Below are 22,349 nucleotides of genomic sequence, written 5' to 3' on the forward strand. Positions count from 1 at the left end.
GTAACGGCGCGCAAACGTAACGTAAACAAAGTGCCGTTCGTTTGCACGATGTTCTGTTCTGTTCTGTTCTGTTCTGCTGTAGCTCTGCCCTTGCCTCTGCTTCTGCTTCTGCCTCTGCCACTGCTCGCTGGTTCCGTTAGTTCGTTCGATTGCTTGCCCGCCGCTCATCTATTTCCTATTCCTACATATTCGCATTCCCCCATTCCCATTCCCATTCCCATTTTCATACACACTCATATTCACGGCGGTCGGTCTCAGTCTCAGTCCTTGGCGAGACGCGGCGCGTTCGATCGAAAATTCTGTTATTTTTTGTTTGTGCTAAATTTAAAAGTCTTTGTTAAATTTATAATATGTGCGAGTATATGCCGTACAGTGTCATTGGCGTGCTTCGAATTCTACAGTCCCTTAAAGTCAGTCAAGCCCAACATTGGTGATAAATCAAACCCCCGCAGGAAAATCAAAATCGTAGCGGAATTTCGGAACACCTGACACGATAAGCGGGCCGAGGGCAGTGGAGAAATGTAAGCCAAGCTGCTGCTGCAGCAGCCGCCCGGGGGCGCAGGCTTTTAATTAATTCGCAATCTCTCAACCTGGCGACGACGTGCAGCAATTTTCCAATAATGGCCAAATGCAATTTGCCGCTGGAAGGAGGAGAAATGGCTGGGCTCCGGCAGGAGGCGAGAGGATAGGAAAAATTGGAGCTGTTGCCCCAGCATATGTTCGCTCTGTGCTCCCAGGGGCGTCTATTCGTCTGCTTGCCCTTGCCTCGTCTTCACTTCTTCACTCTCTCCCTCTCCCTCTCCCTGTCCCTCTACGGCGTTCTCACTCTCTCTATCTGTCCCGCTCTTTATCTATCTATATCTCTGCTTTGCTACGCTGCCGTCTGCTGTCAGCTCTTGTTGTAATTGCTAAATTAATGCAAACGTTGATGATTATCTGAGCCCCTGCGCCATAAACGACAGGGCATATTGATTTATCGGATTTCGAAGCCGGAACAATAGTGAAGTGTGTGTGTTTGATCAAACACAAATATTACCACACAATATGATGGATATAAAAGTGATTTAATATGATACAATTAATATGTTAAGTGTGAGATGTAGGGTGTACATATATACCATGGACTTATAGCTCTCTAACTGCTCGAACTGGATGGTTGGAAGCCCATCCAAAAATATGTCAGCGTGTTGTCCCCTTTTAAAACAAACTGTAGATTTATCAGTTCAGAGCTCAATCAGTAATATTTCAGCGTACATTCAATCTTATCTTAACCGCATTCGTCTTAACGCGTAGGGCATATCAAGACTTGCATGTACATATTGATTTATGGAATTTCGCATCGGGCATACATCTGATTTGATGTGTTTGATCAAGTTTGACAGTTCCAAGGAAAAACGCGACTATAAATATGCCATACAAATGTCTGTTTATGCAGAAAGTTAAATTCAGCGAACCGTTAACGGAGCTCCCACCTCCTCCCCCCCTGGCCAGCAGCATATAGACGTCTCATGTGCAGTTTTCTGCTTGGCTTTGTGTTATTTAAAGTTATCAAAGTCTTGTGAACTCCCCACCCCAACCCGCCCCGCTTCACAGCCAACTGCTGTGGCGCCTCAGCGTTGCCAGCTGTCAACTGTCTGCATGTGCATCAAAAATGCATACATACATACACAAACATGTGTAGGTGTGTGTGCCGCTCTTTTAGTCTCTTTCTCTTCCTCTCTGCTTTATCCTCCTTCCTATCCCTTCTTGGCAATCTTTATGCATTTATAATGGTCTGTCTTGTCAGTCACTTTGGTCGCTTGTTGTTCTTCTTGGTTCTGTCCACCGTTACGGTTTGGCTATGTTCAATTTAATATACCCTTACTGCAGGTATTATCATTTTAAGAAGCCTTTGGCAAGACCTTAGAGGAAATAGTATAGCCCCATCCTTCTCTCATCTACTTTCTTCTATGACCCCTTATGCTCCCTCAGTTTTTAAGCTAATACAGAGTTAATACAGAGTATTGTTCTCGGAAAAGTTTTAAGCATTTTGTAGCTCAAAAATAAGCCCATATTTAAATTAAATATTCATGTTTTAAATACAAAAAGTGAAATTAAATTGAATTCACTTTGGTTTAAGAATAAAACAAGAATTTTAATACAAAATATTTTAAGATAAACGAGGGAATTAAAGCGGGAATTTTACACGACCTACATTTAATCTGAATAAAAACACTTTAAATTATTTAAATTTAAATTTAAATATTTAGAAAATATGTGTAATCTTAATATACAAATATATAATATAAATATGGAATATATTTATATGAAATATGAAATATGTTTAGATCATAAATATTTTCATATTCATGGTAAAATGTACGTGAAAACACTTTTTCTTTACCATTTCCAATCTCGGTGCGAATAAATTGGTATATATTTTGAAATCGAAGTGTAACTTTTCGGTTCTCAGGGTTTTTTCTCTGTGTGTAGATATCTTTTCCGAGTTTTTTATGCATGTAAATGGATCTCTGATAGCTCTCAAAGGCGCTATAATCGAAGGCTCCTTTTTGGTTCATTTCTGGTTGCTTTTATCTACCGCTAATGTTCCGTTAATTATAGTTATTTTGCTTTTAGTTCCGCTGCTTGTGTGCCCACAAAATCCGTTATTGGCATTTTGTATCGATTCGTTGGTAGATAATTTATTTGTCTTGCAATTTGGTGCACTTTTCAGTTTACAATTTCAGTTTGCGACTAACTTTGGTTGCGTTTCCATTTTCCGGGAAAAGCGACCTTTGTTTGCATCTAGCTTTTCCGCAGTTTTTGTGCTGCAGTTCTAGCCTTTGCCGCTTTTATTACTGCATTTTGTTTATGTTTTACGCATTTAATTTATTTATTGTGTAAATACACAAAACAGCTGAAAAACAAAAGTTCTGTTCCGGCAAAGCTCGGGGCAGGGCAGCCCCAATCCGCCCCCAATCTGCGACCATCTGGATGGGTCGTTCTACCCGGTCTAGCGACTATTTGTGGGCCTTCGCACAACCTTCGCAGTGGCATTGCCGTCTGCGAGCCTCGCCTCGCGACATTCGTGATGCAATGCACCCGAAATAGTTGGCCCAAGAATAGGCATTAAAATAAGCGCAAGTCAACTAATGTCACGCCTTCTCCTTCTCCACCCTCTCTCTGATTGCAGGTGCAGCGGCGGACCAACTGCGTCAAAGTGTTAAACGTGCCATTGCGAGAATGCCACCTCGCGGTCCTACGTCATAGTCAACCACCCCCAGCATTCAGCAGCAGCATTAGCATTCAGCATCAGCATTCAGCATCAAGAGAAATCAGCACTAGCCAGAGAGCACCAGCACAAAGCCCAGAGAAGAATTCAACTTCGAACACAGCCAAATCGAACGCAACAAAGCTTCCAGAATCCAGAAATCCAGAGCCAAGAGAGGAGATCCAGTTCCCACTTCCCACACTTCCAGAGCGAAGCCCCAAGCGAGCCAGCACTACCAAATTAGTTGTTAACTGAGTCCAGAGACTGCTCCGCCATGAAGCTGCTCATAAAGTCCATAATCACAGGCGCCCTACTCGTGTTCTTCATCTATGCTACAGCCCAGTCTCTGGCCAAGGTCCAGGAGGCTGACGAGACGAGAGCATCATACAGGTCGTCGTTCAACAGGAGCGATTTCAGCCTAAAAGACCAGAGTCCCTTTCACAGTCGACGGCTGCGGCAGGCGCCAGATGACGATGGACAGGGAGAGACTGAGATTTCATACAAAGAAGAGAAGCTCGAGGAAAAGGGCAATGAGGTTCGAGAGTGCAGCCAGGGTCTGGTATTGCCCCTGTGGCTGCCGCAGAAGAACATCTCGTTGGGAGATCGTCTGATACGAGGATTTGTCTACTTCGTGATACTGGTGTATCTGTTCGTTGGGGTCTCCATCATCGCGGATCGGTTCATGGCGGCCATCGAGGCGATCACGTCCATAGAGCGAACTGTGGTGGTGCGCGGACCCAACAACGAGAAAAAGACGATGAGCGTGCGCATATGGAACGAGACGGTGGCCAATCTCACGCTGATGGCTCTGGGATCGAGTGCCCCGGAGATCCTGCTCTCCGTTATCGAGATCTACGCCAAGGACTTTGAGAGCGGCGACCTAGGACCGGGCACCATCGTCGGCTCCGCCGCCTACAACCTGTTCATGATCATTGCCGTGTGCATGATTTGGATACCGGCGGGAGAGGTGCGTCGGATCAGGCATCTGCGCGTCTTCATTGTCACCGCCGCCTTTTCGATCTTCGCCTATGTCTGGCTGTGGGTCATCCTCTCCGTCACCTCCCCGGGCATCATCGAGGTGTGGGAGGCCCTTGTCACCCTGCTTTTCTTCCCCATCACCGTCATCTGGGCCTACATTGCCGAGCGCCGCATGCTCGTCTACAAGTACATGGACAAGAACTTCCGCGTGAACAAGCGCGGCACCGTGGTGGCCGGCGAACACGACCAGGTGGAGATGGATGCGGAGAAGGGGCGCCATCCCCTGTCTGTCGGCTTCCAGTCAACTCGCAACTCCGATGCCGAGGCCTTCGACGAGGCGCGACGCGAGTACATCACCGTGCTGTCGGAGCTGAGGCAAAAGTACCCCGAGGCGGAGCTAGAGCAGCTGGAGATGATGGCCCAGGAGCAGGTGATTTCGCGCGGCAACAAGTCGCGCGCCTTCTACCGCGTCCAGGCCACCCGCAAGATGGTCGGCAGCGGCAATCTCATGCGCAAGATCCAGGAGCGCGCCCACAGCGATCTCACCGAGGTGAAGGCCAGCCTGCAGCCGAGCGAGGAGGACGACGAGGACGAGCAGCCGACCCGCGTGTACTTCGAGCCGGGCCACTACACGGTCATGGAGAACTGTGGCGAGTTCGAGGTGCGCATCGTGCGCCGCGGCGACATCCACAGCTACTCGACCGTCGAGTACGAGACCCAGGACGGCACAGCCATCGCCGGCACCGACTTCATTGGCAAGAAGGGAACGCTCTGCTTCCCGCCGGGCGTCGACGAGCAGCGCTTCAAGATCGAGGTCATCGATGACGACATTTTCGAGGAGGACGAATGCTTCTACATCCGTCTGTTCAACCCATCGGAAAATGTGATTCTATCGGTGCCCCAGATCGCCACCGTAATGATCCTGGACGACGATCATGCCGGCATTTTCGCCTTCACCGATTCCTTCTTTGAGACCAGCGAATCGGTGGGGCTCTACGAGGTGACTGTCATGCGCTATTCCGGCGCTCGTGGCACCGTCATTGTGCCATATTGGACCGAAGATGAGACCGCTGTCGGTGGTAAAGACTTTGAGCCCGTACGCGGCGAACTGATCTTCGAGAACAATGAAACAGAGTGAGTACATATCAAAGAATATTAACCTATATACATATGTCTTGAAGTGACCTACTATTGTTGCGATTAGCACCGCGACGATTCGGCCCCCGGGTCACGCAATGCGAACTCCCAACGGAGTCTTTCAGCAAACTCGCAATTTCCGCTCTGAGAACTGACGGGCGACTTCTGTGCGTGCAGGATAGTGCGCCTCGAATCGATTAAAGTTGAAATAATTTGGGTCTTTTAATTGCCACACCACCTGCCAGACGGCATTGGCAATGGCAAAATGCTCGCTGCAAAATGGCAGACACTCAGGAGATGGGTTTATGGCCGCCCCCAGTCCACTCCCAAATAGCATTGTCAGCGCTTCTGCACGGCCTGGCACCACCTGTTCTCGACTCAGGAATCTATTATGTATGTGTGTGTGCATATATCCTGCTGTGTGCTTGGCTCCCCCGTTGTCCTGGCTGCGTGCTGTGCGACAACGCGTAACAATTCCCTGCCAGGCATTAACATTAACACCCAACACAGCAGCGAGCAGCGAGCAGCGAGCACCAAGGCAAAAACAGCACAGAACAGACCTGAACCAAGCTGTAATTAATTTTGCAAAATTTATTCATTTTGATGAAACATTTCGCAGACGACAGCCACACTTAGTTAACTTGTTTTGCATATGTTTTGCGGTCCTCATCCTCGTCCTCATGTCCATGTCCATGTCCATTTCCAACTGACTGACTGGCAGCACGCAACATGACCACAAATATAAGTCAGTTTTGGCCAGGCCCAGCCAGGAGGAGCTGGGAGGCGCTCGAGGATGATTTATAGTCCTGCCAAATGAGCAGCATATGGTAGGAATTAGGCAGACAACTGCACTGCGAGAAATGAAGAGATAGAACGTTATTCCTGCAATGCTTAGAGAGGGAAACAAAGTACACATTTGCCTCAGTGTGGCCCTAATTTAAAGGTCAATTATCGGCTCTGGCTCTACTCCTGTGAACTATTTTTAGCACTAGATCCCTTAAGGCCCTGTCCTTTGCTTCCTTTGCTTCCTTTGCAGTAGCTTTAATTTGAAGGCTCCCTAATTGGGACCATTTTGGACTTTCTTACTTGGCTAATTAGATCACAGAGAGTGCTGGTTTTTAATGTGGGGATTTCCTCCCTGCCAAAACTTTATCTTCGCTCTCTCTCTCTCTCTCTCTGGGGAAGGGACTCGGCACTGGCGTAAAATTGTTTCAAACACGTCCCGCTCAGGCATAACATAAATTGTTGAGGTTTTTTCATTATTAAGTAATAACCAAAACGGCGCAGACAATTAGAGGAGAGCACACCTCCCCACCTGTCAACGTCAACGGGGGAAAACTTAAAGGAATGAAGTGGCAACGATGCCGTGCCACACCAGGGGGAACGTACAAATGGATGTACAAGCAGTTGTGAAATGCTCCCAAAGTGGTCGTTAAGCTTTTAGCCGGCAAAGTCAGTGCTTAAACCGTTTTGCCATTTGCAAAGACAGTTGGAATACTTTTAAATGTTGGTTTGGTGTCCTCCATGGATGCACTAGGATGCACTCCCTCTCTGTCTCTCTCTGCAATTATTCGGAAAAGTTTTAAAACATTTCATTGTATACGTAGCCACTGGCCCAATAAATTTTCTTTTCTTTTCCTTTTCGCCGCTCGTCCTAGCAATCCTTGAGGATACTTGGCAGCATTTACAGCCACTCAAGTTGAATGCCTTGCGGTGGCTTTGGTAATAATGTTTGTTTTTAATGTTGCCAGTTTCGCCGCCTTTGGCCTCGTCAGTGCCGCCGCATGCTCGGTGGCAGGAGGCCAGTCTCCCACTACTGCCACCCCTCTGCCCCCCCTAGTGCTGTTCGATCTGTGGATCCCTGGGGCCCATTTGGCTTGTCAGCCAGTGCACTCTTCACCACTCGGAACCGGGATACTGGAAGCGCCAGTGCCTCAAGAGTATTCAGTGAAAGTTGGCCATAAACTAGGGCGCACAATTAAACACATTTTGATGTATTTTTAAATGCCCATTAAAGCGAAAGTGTGGGACGTGGAATTTAAAGAGCTGGCGGGCAGGCAGGCGTTAACAAAATGAAGAAATTAAATTTTGCTCGCAAATCCACTTTGAAGTTGATTTGGATGTGAATGTGTTTTGGTCTGGCTTTGGGTCTGTGGCTGCAATAAATTTCCTTTTCGCCCACAATAACTTTCTCTGCTCTGCTCTGCTCTGCCCTGCTTCTGTTTCTGTTTTAATGAAAATCAAAATCCGCCACATCCACTGCCTATCCCACACATAAACATACACCGACACAACCACTGGCACACACCCACAACCAGTGGTAATTCCCAGCTTTCAGACAGCGGAAATGCGCAACAGCACTGGCAGCAGCAGCCATGTAGTTGGCCATCATAAAAAACAGCAGCAGAAGAGGCGGTAGCTTCAGCGCCCGCCCGTAATGCCATAAAGTTCTCCGGTAGAACAGCAAAAAAAGAAGAACAGAACCCCAACAGGGAGAAGGAGGGGCGGTCTACAAAGTGCCAACACTGTTGCATAAATTTGTATAATCTGGTGGCGTGGGAATAGAGAGGGGACAGGGACCAGGGGCCAGGGGACATTTAGATTGAGTTATAGGGCCTTAAATAACCCCCCACTTGCCACGTTGCAGCGTTGCAGACAGAACTCGACTTCCTTTAAAATAAAAGCTAAAATTCATAGCCTACTTTTCTGCGCCGCATTAACGATAACGTCCTTTAGGCGGCGAAGGGTCGGGAGGGTCACAAGAGGAGTTTAGACAGCAGACATTTCCATTAGGCGCCGCCCAGACAGATGTCGGGGGCATTTGTTAATTAGCCACAGTTTAGGCGGCTTGCCACGTGGCCCAAAAAATACCACAAAAGGTAGCATCTTCAAGAACTAGTCTCCAGGGTGAGGCTCTTTGATAGACACAATCCCTGGACGTGCATGAACCCACTTCCAGGCATATAAAAGTCAAACATAAAAGATGTACAGAGGAAGGATCCCCCCTGTCCTTGTTCCGAGTTGAAGTAAAGATAAGAGCAAATATTTTATTAAGCACACATAATCTAAAATTGAAATTTATGCTATTTCCACCCAGAGAACACCAAGGGAGGCGGGTGGACGAAAAATCCAACCAACTTACAAGCTATCATCCTCTCGTGTGCGGTTTTTGCTTTCACTTTTCATGTAACATTTCCGGTGGCCGGCGGGGAAAATGCCCCATCTACTGCCGCTTCTTGACAAGAAAGCGAAGTCTGTCTCCAACTGGCTGAGCTTGTGGCAGTGGCAGTCACGGTCTGTGGCAAGCTGCCTAACTGCCAGAAGTTTCCCATCCATGTGAGCGTGAACACGAGCAAACAGCCACAATGCCTTCGCCTTCGCCTTCGCCTTCGCCTTTGCCTCCCGTAAGCCCTATTCGAAGGCACTCAGGCAATCCTTGCTTGACTGTCAGGAGTCGCCAATTCCTCGCGGACAACAGGTTGTGTGGAATTTTGAGTGCACTTCAGATGGCTATGAGCCGAGCCAAAACTATGATTTCACTTAGATAAGACACAATAGAGGAAAGACAAATACCTATTTCTGATAGAGCCCAATCAATATATTCGTTAGGAGAGAGAGAGTATCTACCATTCGATTGGTTCAATCAGGGGCGAGTCGAGTCTCTTATTTGCGATTCAATTTGCTTTGGGGTGCTCGTGCCTGGGCCTCCGCCTGGGCCTGGGCCTGGGCCTGGGCCAGGGTCCTTGCTCTTCGCTCGGCATATAAATTACCGACGAACGGCAACAGGCAGCAAATTGTCTGTCCGTCCATCCTAGCCAATGTCAATTGGTTGTTGTTGTTGCTGCTTCTTGGGGCTTGGGTTCGAATTTCTCGTGTTTATCTTGATGTCGTTAGCCTGAATCGTTGTTGGGCCTCCACAGAGCCCCCCCCCGATCCTTGGCTGCGGTCTGTGTTTTGCGAGGATTTTGGTTACTTTTGTTTTTGCTTGTTATTATTATGACATCCTCGACAACAGGAGGGAGCCGCTTCATCAACATCGAGATGAGCAGCAGCCGAGGGCCTGGGGGCATCTGTTGCTCTCGACCTTCCCGAAAGGGGTTTAGGGTTACGGCTACCCCCGCCCATCCCTGGCAACCCGCCCCTCAACTCTGCCGAAAGTATAATTTAAGACGCTTTAAGACGCTTGTTGAACTGCAAAGTAAAGCGAAATAAAATTTCGATATTCGCATTCAATGGCAGGGAAAATTGAATAAGACCTACGCGTAGACCTGCCTCCTCACTGCCAAAGAAAGTTTTCTAATAACAGGAACATGCCGAAGCAGCGGCCTTAAATTTGGAAAGCAATTCCGGTGGCTTAAGTACTTCTGGGCCCCGCCATCAATTCGGAAAATGTTTATTTTTGCAAAATGCGTTTACATAATTGAGAACAGATGAAAGTATTTATTTATAAATACATATACACGCATGAAAATCGGGTAAAACCGAAAGCAAATGGTCGAACAACGCAATAATAAAGTGTAGCAAAAGGTTTTTAGCATTCTGAAGGGGTTTTTCGATTAATGAAGCTACGAAATAAATCTTTTTTAGTTAAAATTGGATGCTATTCCGCACACTCAAAATATATTTCAAAATAATCACCTTGAATCAAGCTCAGATGGAATTCCGATTACCCATAACCTGCGTTTACATTTCTTGTATACCGATTTATTTTTGATTGGAAAAAATGCACATTACCATTATTGATTGTGCGAGCATGTCTGCTCTTTCTGACAGCTGCCTCTTTACCATCCGCAACCTCGCAATCATCGCCTTCAAGTCGAACATTTCCACTGGAGCTGGAGCTGGAGCTGGAGTGAGCAAAGCTGTGTAAATCTTGTGAAAATGTCAAACCGTTGCATGCAGCATCCTGCTGTGTGCTTTGCAGCGCTTTGTAGTATCGTCAGTCTGTGGCTAACAACTCGATAAAGCAGCAGCAGCTGCTGGTGACAGACCAGCCAGGGCCAGAACCAGAACGAGCGACATCAAATGATGAAACAGCACACAGGCAATGTCAAAGGTCACCCCCGCACACATGCCATGACAGGACTGATTGTGAGTTATGTTAGCGAAGCACTTTGATCTCTCTGTGCCCGTCCAGGATTCAAGGTTGCTGCTGCTCTGCCGCTCTGCTGCCTTCCCACTGGCTTCTTCATTAAAACGTCAACTAAATGTGACTGATGGCGGGGGCAGGTCAAAGGAAAGTCAAGGAAAATGGCAGGCAAGACCAGAGAAAAGGCCTCCCACCTGTCTGCGGCCAGGGAGAGCATCATTACAAATTACCTGGCACGCCTGAGAGGCCCCACTGTCTCGGCTGTCTCATCGCTGACTCATCGCGCACCCAATTAGGTAGGCACCTCCAGCATAAACATGCAACAGCACTCAGGCCATCTTGTTGCCTGAAATGAATAGAAAAGTGGGGCTCAGATCGGACCAACAAATGTGCATAGCCATAAGAGCTTCTCCAAGAACTGAAAGCCATTTAGGATTTCCACTTTGGAATTTTTCAATTTCAATTGCGGGATTTGTTGGCTATTTCTGTGATTTATATTGGTTCGGTGTTCGACTCGGCGGGGGAGGGGGGATTACTCTTCCACTCGATTTGCATTCAAGCGAATGGCTAAGGGGCCAGATCAGGCAGGACTCTCGGAACACACAGAACAAAAGACGTACCTCATGGCCGTATCAGGAATCTTTAATGAATTGCTGTGGCTCCTTCCTTTTGTTCCGAGGCCCCAGCCCAGACGAGGGGAAAACTTTTTGTAAAGTCCTCCTGCTCCTGGCCAAGACAAAGGCGGACAGGAGGCCAGTGAATGCTGCTCCTTTGGGTGAGGAAAAGCGAGAAGTTTTCCTTATGAATGCTTAGTTCATTTAAGCAATTACTTCAACTTTTGCAATTACAGACTCAATAAGTAGGTAATTATGAACCCCAGCTATACCTCGGCCTTCCCCAAGTTTTCCATCATTTCCGCAAAATATTTTCACCCAATTCCGATGCCCCGTCCCCGTGCCACAGTGTGTGTGTGTGTGGTGTTTACTGCCTTTTAATGAATGAATTATTACTCAGACGACATGGCATCTCCGGCCATGCCTCGCATCTGCCTCTCCCCCCTGGGCTTTGTGTGTGCACCCGACAAACACAACACGTTGTCTAAACAAAAACATCAAAAACATACGAGTATACGTTCATCCGAGGGATGTGCGCGAGCCTGTTCAGCGCATTTTATGGCCAAATCTCTGGGCCATGCTGCCACATGTGCCAGCACGAACGCGAAGATGAACCCGTGTGTTGGACCGTACGAGTAGCTGTAGCCAATTAAACGGTAATTTAGAATTCCAGAAAAAACATCTCACGTTTATTTGCTGTGGAAACTTTTGTCATGGTCAGCGTCAGGGTTCCGCCAGAGACTCCTGCAAAACACAACCCAGAATGTGAGAAGAAGCGCAAGAATAATAAACGCAGACCGCAATTTTCGGTCGGTTTTTATTTGGTTGTTTTCACTGCGGTCTGTATCAACACACAGAGATTTGAGTTGATTAACAACGACGGACCTGGGCCATTGGGGGAGAATTTTTCCTAGAATCTCCCACCATTCTCAATGCCATCAGCGATTTTATGATAAGACTACGAGTACAAATATGTATGTACACACTGCCAGTAAATATACAATTACTGTTTATTTTGTTGTTGGATTTTTCGGACCGAAAAGTAAGTCTTTGGGGCGCCTCACCAAGGACTGTGCATTTTGTTGGCGGATTCTGGGGAACGATGCAGCTTAAAGTCGTCGTACCACAAAGCATCTAATGAAAATTGAAATGGAACTTATCCCTGATGCAATTTCTTGCTATTTTATAGTCTTTGATACTGCATAAAGAAAGGAGGCATAAAAGTATACATAGATATGGTAGAATATGTGCGGTTTTTGAGAGGTACTTTTTCATTAACTGGTGGCCCGAGCATGGGTTTTAATATCACGAATGTACCCGTAATATGCGTCACACAACATCTTGGTAATCTAAGAGTCTCTGCTCTTAGCTGTTGTACAACTTTGCACCACATAGAGGCGTGCACGGGGTTGTCAGGCACAAAGACTCGTACCTAAAATATACTTCCTAGAACTGTGTAGGAACAGCCTTCTGTGCTCAGTTTGAAGATGAAAATAACCAGAGGAGCAACTAAATTAAATTGTTATCCAACACAGAGGACAGGGCCACGTGCGCTGGTCTCCGGGGAGGCCCGGAGCGTCTGTCAAAGGCTTCGCTGGTTTCCACATCCTTTCCCCTGTCCTGCTGTTGGCCAAACCACCTGCATGTCACCTGCTGCTCCAACGCCACGCCATTTTGCACCCTTGTCTTTCCGGGCCCGTACTCTGCTGACGGGTTATTATTTACCCGATTCGATTGTGGCCACTGTTGTGCCCGTGCAGTGGAGTGTTGTGTTTGTGTTTGCGTTTTTGTTAATTTCGCGCCTCAACAAGTGTAATTTGTTGTCTTTGTCGGCGACAGACAACCCGCTTTCGGGGTAATTTTTGCCTTGCTTTGCTTTGCTTTGCTTTGCTTTGGACCAGGCTGTCACGCTCATTTGTCGAACATGCATTCAATTTGGCCCTATCGGAATGTTTGCATCGCCAAAGCGATTTACAACATTCTATTTTCGGGGGCCAGATAAGGCGAAACGATATGATTTTTGAGCAGATAGAAGGTTTTACTCGGGGATGCCCCACGGCTCCTCTGCTCACCGTCGCCGTTTAGGTGCCGCCGGGGATCGATGAAATGTTTGCACAAGCCGTTCAGGACTGACATTTTGATGGACTGGCCCAATTAGGGCTCAATTTAACTGCCACTCTGCCGCAGCCAATAAAGCCCTGCAGCTCATTAGGCAGCCTTCCGTGGGAGACGTGGCCGGGCCGGTGGCTTGGGGCATCGAATATTTGTACCTCATCCTCGGCTACGTGTACTTGCCATAAATTTTAAATGAATCCGGCACTCGTTCGGTCAATATTGGACGGGCTGATAGACTGATATAACAGCACCTCCACATCGACTTCGACATCGACCAGCGATGATTGACTTTCCAAAAGTAAACACAATTTCATTTTCAATTTATTAAATTTACGCTCTTGAACTTTGCACTTTCCCAGCGGCGGCACTGTGGCGCCCACTCGACACCCGCCAACAGCCGGTGGCAGCAACAGCAGCGCTGAGCGGCAGCGCCGAGCAGCAGCGCGTGGCAAGCAGGCCAGTTGAAGACATTAAGTATGCATGTCGGTGATGCAGCATTATTGAATTATTGATCCATAGACAGCAATTGCGGAGAAGTGATTGTCATTACCATAATATCAGGGGGCCTCTGTGGCTGTCGCCACCTGTTGCTCTCCTCACTCGGTCATCGTCAAAGTCCCCGCCGGAGAGGCGGCCCTCAACACTCAACTCATAATTGCTTGCCGTGTACATAGGTTCAGGTGGGGTCAGGTGAGATTTAATTGAATGCCCAAAAGGGCAATCAATCTGCCAGCTCAAATATCTGGCGGAATTTCCGCCCGCGCATCCTGACTTTTGCTGGAAATTCCATTAAAACCGGAGCCACATTAGTTATGGAAAGGCTAATATTAGTCGGCCAGCCAGATGGCATTGTCCGTGAATATCGAATGGATTGTGCACACGGGCCAGTCACGGACTTTAAGCCATTTTCTGGCCGCAGCTGCGCCCTGGTGACTCGGGCAATTTCCTTGAATCTAAAATTTAAAATTCAAAACCTAAAAAGCCACACTGTGTCCCAATAATATGATATGCAGCCGCAACGTCATTTGAAAAACAAGCCCCTCCTCCGCCCAAACCCCAGGCGACAGCTCACCGCGGAGGGGGTGGCTGGATAAACGGTAAGATAGGAGCCCAAAGGATTGGGTGGAGGAGGAGGAGGAGGAGGAGGAGGAAGTAGGTGGCTTGCCAACAAAAGGTGAAACTTTTCCCTGAGTTGGCAATTGGGGTTTAATGGTTAGAAACCAGCCCTAAGCCCCCACACCTTATCCCTGCCCCAGACCACAATTTCCACTTTCCATTCAGATCCCCTAACCGCCAACTCTGGGGCGACTCCCTTGTGCACTGCTCATTGCTATGCAAATTGCTGTATTTTCTTTAATTTTATTTTCAAGCAAAAGTTTCCAAAGCCCCCACTGTTTCACATATCCCCACCCCCACCCGCACCCGGATTCCCCAACCCATTCGCCTATTCGTAGACGTTGTCGTTGTCCCTGTCTGTGGGTGGCAGGGTGGCAGGGTGGAGGGCGGCCTCGCCCTTGTGTTGACTAAGTAATGCTATTATGTGTGCTTGACCATATGGGCATGGCAGGGGTCACCAGTAGACAGTGGCTGAAGGATTTTGCATGCCAGCCAGAAGCACGAGCAGGAGCACCAGCAGCAGCAGGTAATTGAGGCGCTTAGGAGCAGCACGGAAATCTGACTGCCATCCCAGAGCTGTGGCATCAATCAGCCCAGGCCAGTATGTTTGTGTGGGATCTGTGGCAGATGGCTGTGGATGAGCCCTATAATCGTCGGCTTACAGCCTAACACTCAAAGCCAATTGTCTGGTCTCGGACAGGGTCTAAATTGGGGATATATCTGCTGATGTTTGCCTCATGAACTGACGCTTAATTTTAATCAGTGTGAATCTTAATCAGATTCAGATTTTGATTGATGATCGTACGAGTGCCCACATGGCACATGGTTGTCGGTGTAAGTGTCTGCGGTTTCCCAGACCACACTCTCCACACTCTCCCACCCTACCCTTAGTGGGCCTCTCCCTCTCCCTTGGCTTTGACTTTGCCGCATTTGGTCGCCACAATGTTGGCTGACGTTCGTCTGTCTGCTTTTTCTGGTCGTGGTCTCTGGTCTCTGGTCTCTGGCTTCTCACTTGATAGTTTTGCAAAATCAATAGACGCGTTAAGCGCACACACATCTGAGTAAGCCATTCAGGCATGTGTATACACATACACATACCCATCTATGTTCGCGTGTGTGTGTGTGTGTGTTGGTTAACAATGGACGACAGCGATGTGGCCGTTGCCATTGAAATCAAACGGCGGAAGTGCTTCAGGCATAGGCAATACAGCAAAAATTAGCATTGAATGTCAGGGCAACGTCGACGAAAGGCGGAGCAGGGGCCGAGGCCGGAAAAGGGCTATGGCAAAAGTTTTGAGGTTGGCGCCTCGCCCTTCCCCCCCGCCCGGTTACACATTGGTTGGGTTAATAGCCCTCATAGGAAGACTGGGAAATGAGGTCTTGGCATGGGGCACGGGACACGGGACACGGGGAACCCATACGTTGACACAATTCCTATTCCAATTGCAATTTGCTAGTTTGTCTGTCTCTGTGGCTGTCTCTGTCTCTGTGTCTGTGTGGCGGATATAATTTAGCGTTCAATCAAATCGGAAATGGAAATACCCACACACACACACACACACACACGCACAGGCTGGTTGGCAGAAAGGGTTCTTCTTTTTGCACCGCCAATTTGTGAGCAATTTTTCCGCATTACTCAAAAAGGTCGCTGAGGGCTGGGGCCTCAATGACGCACGATGGTGTAATTGTTTTAATTGCCTGGATTGGATCTGCATGCAGCACAGTATTTAGAATTCAAAATGCAAATAGGCAATATTAAAAACTCCATCCTTCAGCGCTCTTTAATCCCACTAATGGGGGGCGCCAGCTCTTTGGAGGCCGAACGCAGAAATTTGCACATTTCCAAGGGTTCGTCTCGGGTTCTGTTTCGGCTTCGTCTGAAGGAAGGTTTGGCCCCCAAAAAAACAACAAACTTTTGGCGTGCACACGCAAGGGACCGAGAACTCCCATCAAAGCTCTGATGAGTTTCAAATTGTGAATTACGAGGGAGGACGGGTTTGGGGGATGGAGGGTGGATGATGTTGCTCCCCTCCCCCTTGACACCGCCTCGAAACACGGAACGGGTGGAGAAAGTAACCCAGTTAAGAGCTAAGTAGAGAGAGTTTTCCTGGCATTTCGCTTTAATTCAATTTGCAGTCTGCGTTCGCATAATCAACTCGAGTGCAGGCGAATGCAAATGCCATGCCGCTCGCTGGATTTAATGAGCTTCAAACTTAATTGTTATGGGCAGGCGGCATGCCATCCCGATCCCTGTTCCTCCCCTCCTGCCACTACGTGCTGCACATGGTGTGTCCCTCGCCCAGGCAGGCGGCATAGGCCATCAGGTGGGGGATGGTGCTCTGCTCGTAGACGCCGGTGAACAGATGCGACCAGGGACCCACAGCATAGACGGCCACATCGTCGCCGCCGTGCGAATCGTCGTACATAGGCACGCCCGAGGGGAACTGGTCGTCGTGGGCGCCCGTCACCACGGTGGTGGGATCCCTGCGCTCCTTCGTCTCCGTGTCGTAGAAATTCTCGTAGCTGGGACCGTTGGCATAGCTCAGGACCATATAGGGTTGGCCATCGTTTCCGTTCACGGGTGCCTTGCCAAAGATGTCTTCGCCGCGGTACTGAAAAAGATAACCCCATTATAAGTCTGGGCTCTGAGGGATCAAAGTAGGATTGAGTGACGTCCTACCCCATATCCTGCATAGCTGAACACATGCGAGTGATCCGCAGTGACCACCAGCAGGGTGTCCTCTTCGTTGGTCAGCTCCTGGGCGGCGGCAATCGCTTTGGAGAACTCAATCGTCTCGTTCAGGGCCATGCGTGCCATGTTCTTGTGATGGGCCTGGTCGATGCGACCGCCCTCGATGAACAGGAAGTAGCCCTGCTCGCTCTGGCTCATGTACTCGATGGCCTTGCGCGTCATCTGCTCCAGCGAGGGCTGGGGGCTGTCCTCCGCCGTCTCCATGCGGTACTGAATGTGATCGTAGTTGAAGAGTCCCAGCAGGCGCTGGGTAGTGGTCACGTTCACGGCCATCAAGTCGTCCACGGTGTCCACGAAGACGTTCTGGGCATTGGTCGCCTTGAACTCCTCGATCAGGTCGAGGCCATCGGTGCGTTTCCCCTCCTCCGACAGAGTGGAGTCCACGAAGTTCTTGCGTCCGCCGCCGAGGATCACCTTCAGCTTGCTACCCACCTCGCCGCGCGCCAGCTGGTAGGCGATGTCCTGGATGCCCGAGTCGGCGCCGCAGTCGGAGATCACCTCCGCGTCGTTCTCCCAGTCCCGCTCGGCAATGTGGGCGTAGACGCCGGAGGGAGAGGCATGGGTCACGCGGGTGGTGGTCACCAGACCCGCCCACTTGCCCGCATCCATGGCCCACTTGGCAATCGAGTCGACGTGGGTGCTCTCGTCCAGCATGGAAGTGCAGTCGGTGCGGGGCACAACTCCGTTGACGCCAATGGTGCCCTCCTGGCCCTTGACTCCACACAGATAAGCGGTGGCCGTGCACGCCGAGTCGGGGACAATCTTGTCCACGGAGTAGGTTTTCGAGAGGCCCGTGTAGGGGAAGTTCTCGAAGGAGAGGGACTTCTCCTCGCCCCCGATTAGGTTGCGGGCCGCAGAGGTTGTGGTCACACCCATGCCATCGCCAATGAAGAGGATCACGTTCTTGGCCTGACGCTTGTTCGGCTCTGTGGCCAGCTGCTTCCTGATGAACTCCACACCCTGCTCCCGCCAGAAGGCGTTGGTCTCCTCGCCATCCACCTTGCGAATCGCTCGCTTCGGCTCCGGCAGATCCGGATGCATACTACGCTCCCGGCACTGCTCCGGGCCGCGCAGGCACTCCGGCGCTGCCCCACTAGGACTGGGGCTGGCCAGCAGGAATAGAAGCCCGACGGCGATCAGAACGGCGTTTGCTCGGAGGAACATCTTGCTGTAGACTGGCCCGCGTAGGCTTCGGACAGGGGCAGTCTGCCCAGAGAGCGGTCAGGCAATCTGCACGTCCCGTCGATGCAGATTGCGATAAGATAGGCGGCCAGAGGTGGCGGCTCCATAAACACCAGAATCGCCCCAAATCTAATACGCCTCTAATTCCTTAGTCCGAGGCGTGCTTTTATTTACGATGGACGGCCAGTAGGAAATTTTATAGATTTATTGTGCTGTTCGCTCCGTGGCCGAGCACGTGAGTAGCCGGACTTGTTGCCGAGTGGGGTGAGGGGCGGGACAGGTGGTCGATAGGCGTCGCTGAAAGCCATTCGCCATTCACCATTCACCATCACGTAATCATCTGGGAATATGCGGAAAATCTGGCGGCTGCACGTGAACGGATAAGCCCGGCGAAAGGCTGGCTGTCCACAGCGTACAGCCGCATTTCATTTGTTTGGAGCCATAAAAACAGGTCGGTCAAAGCCATAAACAGGTGACTGTGCGGTGCGACCCACGCATGGCGCCAGCGAAACAGCCAGCGAAAATGGAGACCAATGCAAAGGCATTCGAACGGAAGAAAAGCAGCTGCCAAGCAACCAACCCACCCACCAAGCAGAAAACAGAAAACTGAAAACAGAAAGGTTAAAGTTGACCCTGTCCAGTGGAGGAATTAGAGTGGGTGGTGCTGCGTGCTGCGTGCTGGGTGCTGTGGATGTGGATGTGGGTGGGAGTTGACCTTCGTTTGCACTTGGTTTGTGCGAAAAGGAAAATCGCCAAATGCCAGGAGGAAAGAATGCCAGAATGCAACTGTTGAACACGGAGTACATACACAAATCTTAAAGGTTTTCTGTTCGGGCACTCAACGCTATCGATATCGCTATCGCGCTGGTGGCTGTTTGGTGGATGTGTTTGGGCCAACAAATAGTCGAGTTTATGGCTAAAAATACGTAAATTCCTTGAAGCAATTATAATTTTGACTCACTCTCTGATGTGTTTCCCAATGCGGTGCACATATGTAGTACACAGTACTACAGCAGCCCCGGCACCACATGAATAAGGCCAATATTTATGTGCACACTGGGGCGTATACGTAATTTTTTATTTACAGCCAATAGAGGAGGCGGTGCGGGGCCATAGTGTCGCAGCACACACAGAAACGTAATGCTGGCTAATAAATTTGGAGCTCTGTTTCGAGTGTCAAGATTGCGACCATTTAGCCAAGGCAAGGGCATTAATCAAACAGCCAAAGCCTCATGGCTCTTATGGCTCTCATGGCTCTTGGCTTCTGGGCAGTCCATTACACATCTGACACTGTCCGTCAGGCAATGATTCGGTGACTCTGTGCTAATACTCTTTGCATTTGCAGAAAGAACTTCGAAGTACTCATTCTGGAGGAGAGCAGCTACGAGAAGGATGTCAGCTTCAAGGTCCACATCGGAATACCACGATTGGCACCAGGTGAGTGTTGGCCTCTGACACAGCGCGTTCCAGCTGCATTACAGCACCGAGTCCTAGACCGAGTCCTAGATCCACAACCCTCCCCGAAACCCACAACCCACAATCCAAACTCACAGCCCCACTTCCCCCCTCCGACAATGCTAACCAAATTACTCGAAGCAGCCCAGCGTACTCGTAGAAGTGCACCCGAAGAAGGCACAAGTTTTCATCTTTTTTTGGTAAAAAGTTCAACAGGCGTCACCGGGGAGATTAATTCCCAGGAAAAACCCCCACACTGTTCCATCCACTCTCCACACTCCACTTTCTCCTTTCCACTTGTGAAAAACCAATGTGAGAACCCATTTCCACTCCTTCGACCCCTTTGAACCCAAATATATTGAGAACAGGCAAGAAAATACAAAAAGATGACAAAAAAAAAATAGAATCTAAAAATTGTCTGTCAATTGGAAATTCCAATTTGAATTTGAATTTCAATTGAGACAAAATTGCTACTCGGCTTCGTGTGTCTCCTGGTCGCATCCTATATTTCTATCGACTTCTATCATGGGTTCTTTTTATACTTTTTGGTCTTTTAATTTGTGTTCTTTATGCTTCTAGATTCCCTTCACTACCGTAAGCCTTGAATTGTGCATTAATTAATTTTATTTGAATTGAACACGAAAGCGCAAAAAGAAAAGCGAACAAAACGCAGAGCGTTTCCAGCGTGGAAACGTGAAGCGGAAAATGCTAAGAAAGTTACACAATTGCCAATTCCAATTTGGTCAACAAATTCGGGTTTCGGTTTCTTCGAAAAGAAAAACCCTTGAAAATGGTTGCCCCGTGCAACACATGATTTTTCCTTCTGGTCCTTTTCTTTGTTTCACCGAGTGCGGAAATTGCGGCCAAAAAAGTGCAAATTCATTTGGTTCCTTCCTTTTATATTGAACAACAAAAAATAGCCACATTTTAGTTACGTATTTCGTTTCGTTTCGGTGTTGTGTATGTTCTTATGTTCCACCACCCACGAGTAGACGCCTTTTTATGTGTCCCAAAACCCAGTTCCCGTTACCCGTTTTCCCATATCTGTTTAGATTTTAGCAATAGGATCTTAAAGTGTCTTAAATGTTCCCATCGAAGTTTGAACATAGCATTCTTCACTCGCATCTATGTAAACCCCAAACCGAAACAAACCGAAAGAAACCGAAAGAAACCCAACCCAAGCCAACCCCACACACATTCCATTCCTTCCATCTCCCATACCACCTTAAGCACTGTGCACTTTGATCCTAAGTATTTATTTATGTTGACCCATCGAGACATTTGCTTGTGGACATATAACATGACTAAACTAAGCATATACCCATTGTTCACACTTGTTTCTCCAATCCAATCGAACTAATCCACAACGTAATTGCCAAATGAAACACACGTTCAACCCTCACGCAGATGACTTTAATAAGGAATCATTTTTCAATCGATTTTTTGGTATGTACACGTCTTTCTTTGCCATATCTTCGAGATCAACAATTTCGAGTGTTCAGTTAATCGAGAATATGCAAAAAAGTACAGCGAATGTCAAGAAAAGATAAACGATAAGCGAAAAACGAAAAACGAATAACAAAAAAGAAAGATGAAAGTATTTAGTAGCCAATCTCATTGTCATATCTTTTTGGTTTTATTTGATCCTTTTGTCCATTAACACACACGTCGTATACATTATCAGATTTATATCTTATGCGTATCCGTATTAGTATCGAAAACCGTATATGTATCCGTATCCGTATCCGTATCCGTGTCCATATCTATATGTGTTGTGCTTGTGTTTGAGTATGCCGTGTATCTCTGTGTCTCTGCATTTTGCATTCAAGCTGTAACCATCCAAGAACAATTGCGCTTTTTCGACGCAGCAGCCACGCACTTGATAAATGCAACAAGCTTCCAGCTACTTGTGCTAATAAATTCGAAGAAAAGAAAACAAAATGAATAACGAACAGAGCAAGCAATCGGTCGGGCTTCGTCTTCAATTGAAATAAAGTTGGTCGTGGGTCACAATTTTTGGGTAATGTTTTTGGTTATACTCTATGCTCGGCGGACATTTGTATTACGCGCTTGTGCCCTTCTACGCTTCTTCTGCTCCTACTCCTGTTGTGTGCCTGTGCCCCGACTTGCTGCTCGAACTTGAACTCGAATTTCGAACACGATATCGATAACACACCAATCAAACACACGCCTCTGCATCGCCAAATCGATTTGTAAGTAATATACACGCTACACTGCGTATCTAATTTGATCTCGAACGTATTTACGAATTAAAAAAACTGATATATGTATGTCCTTGAGTTATTGTTTTGCCATAATTTTCTTATATTTTTTTCTTTGTATTTCGATTTGTGTGTGTTCTAGAACCTAAGGCAACATTTTAAAGCATTATAGTCCCTAATGATCGTGTACGGCTTTTGATTTTAACCCTAACTGTGTAATCCATGTCGATGTGTGTTTCCGTATCTTTCGTTCGTTCGCTCGCTCGTTCGTTCGTTCCACTGCTGTCAACGTGTATTGCATACATATATTGTATTTGCTCATACTCTATATGTATGTATGTCTATCTAGAGCTTAATCGAATCGGAAAGTATAAGTATATGCCCAGCTGTCTAAATGTGTAACCCCTTAACCAAGTCAAGAAATGCTCCAGCATAACAA

General features: G+C 48.1%; 2 protein-coding genes across 9 annotated transcripts in view; one reads left to right on the forward strand and one right to left on the reverse strand.

Annotated features, from left to right (window-relative positions):
- Positions 1–22,349, forward strand: part of LOC6587917 (sodium/calcium exchanger 3) — a 35,072-nt gene that overhangs the window by 9,688 nt on the left and 3,035 nt on the right. For 3 of the 8 annotated variants that reach the window (XM_026995098.1, XM_026995100.1, XM_026995101.1), the window contains exons 1-4: positions 277–521; positions 3,173–5,362; positions 19,579–19,670; positions 20,268–20,282. In XM_026995098.1, coding sequence (XP_026850899.1) covers positions 3,525–5,362; positions 19,579–19,670; positions 20,268–20,282 — 1,945 coding nt within the window. In that variant the 5' untranslated portion in view covers positions 277–521; positions 3,173–3,524. Of the gene's footprint in view, positions 1–264; positions 522–3,172; positions 5,363–19,578; positions 19,671–20,267; positions 20,283–21,095; positions 21,135–21,906; positions 21,978–22,349 lie in introns of those variants that run through there. The other 5 variants (XM_026995097.1, XM_026995096.1, XM_026995103.1 and 2 more) reach the window with 4 other exon arrangements.
- LOC6587985 (membrane-bound alkaline phosphatase) lies at positions 16,402–18,337 on the reverse strand. Its single transcript, XM_002013684.2, has 2 exons — positions 16,980–18,337; positions 16,402–16,911 (listed from the first exon to the last, which is right to left on the reverse strand). The coding sequence occupies exons 1-2, from the start codon at positions 18,213–18,215 to the stop codon at positions 16,570–16,572; spliced, it is 1,578 nt and encodes a 525-aa protein (XP_002013720.1). The 5' UTR covers positions 18,216–18,337; the 3' UTR covers positions 16,402–16,569.

This window comes from Drosophila persimilis, unplaced genomic scaffold, assembly GCF_003286085.1.
Source record: "Drosophila persimilis strain 14011-0111.01,24,50 unplaced genomic scaffold, DperRS2 tig00000000-arrow-pilon, whole genome shotgun sequence".
Lineage (NCBI taxonomy): Eukaryota > Metazoa > Arthropoda > Insecta > Diptera > Drosophilidae > Drosophila > Drosophila persimilis.

What these genes read in the sequence shown, in the direction of transcription:
- LOC6587985 (XM_002013684.2), bottom strand. Translation starts at nt 18,215, where the DNA reads ATGTTCCTCCGAGCAAACGCCGTTCTGATCGCCGTCGGGCTTCTATTC. An exon ending in TCAGCTATGCAGGATATGGG is followed by an intron (nt 16,912 to 16,979) that starts GTAGGACGTCAC and finishes TATCTTTTTCAG; the next exon opens with TACCGCGGCGAAGACATCTT.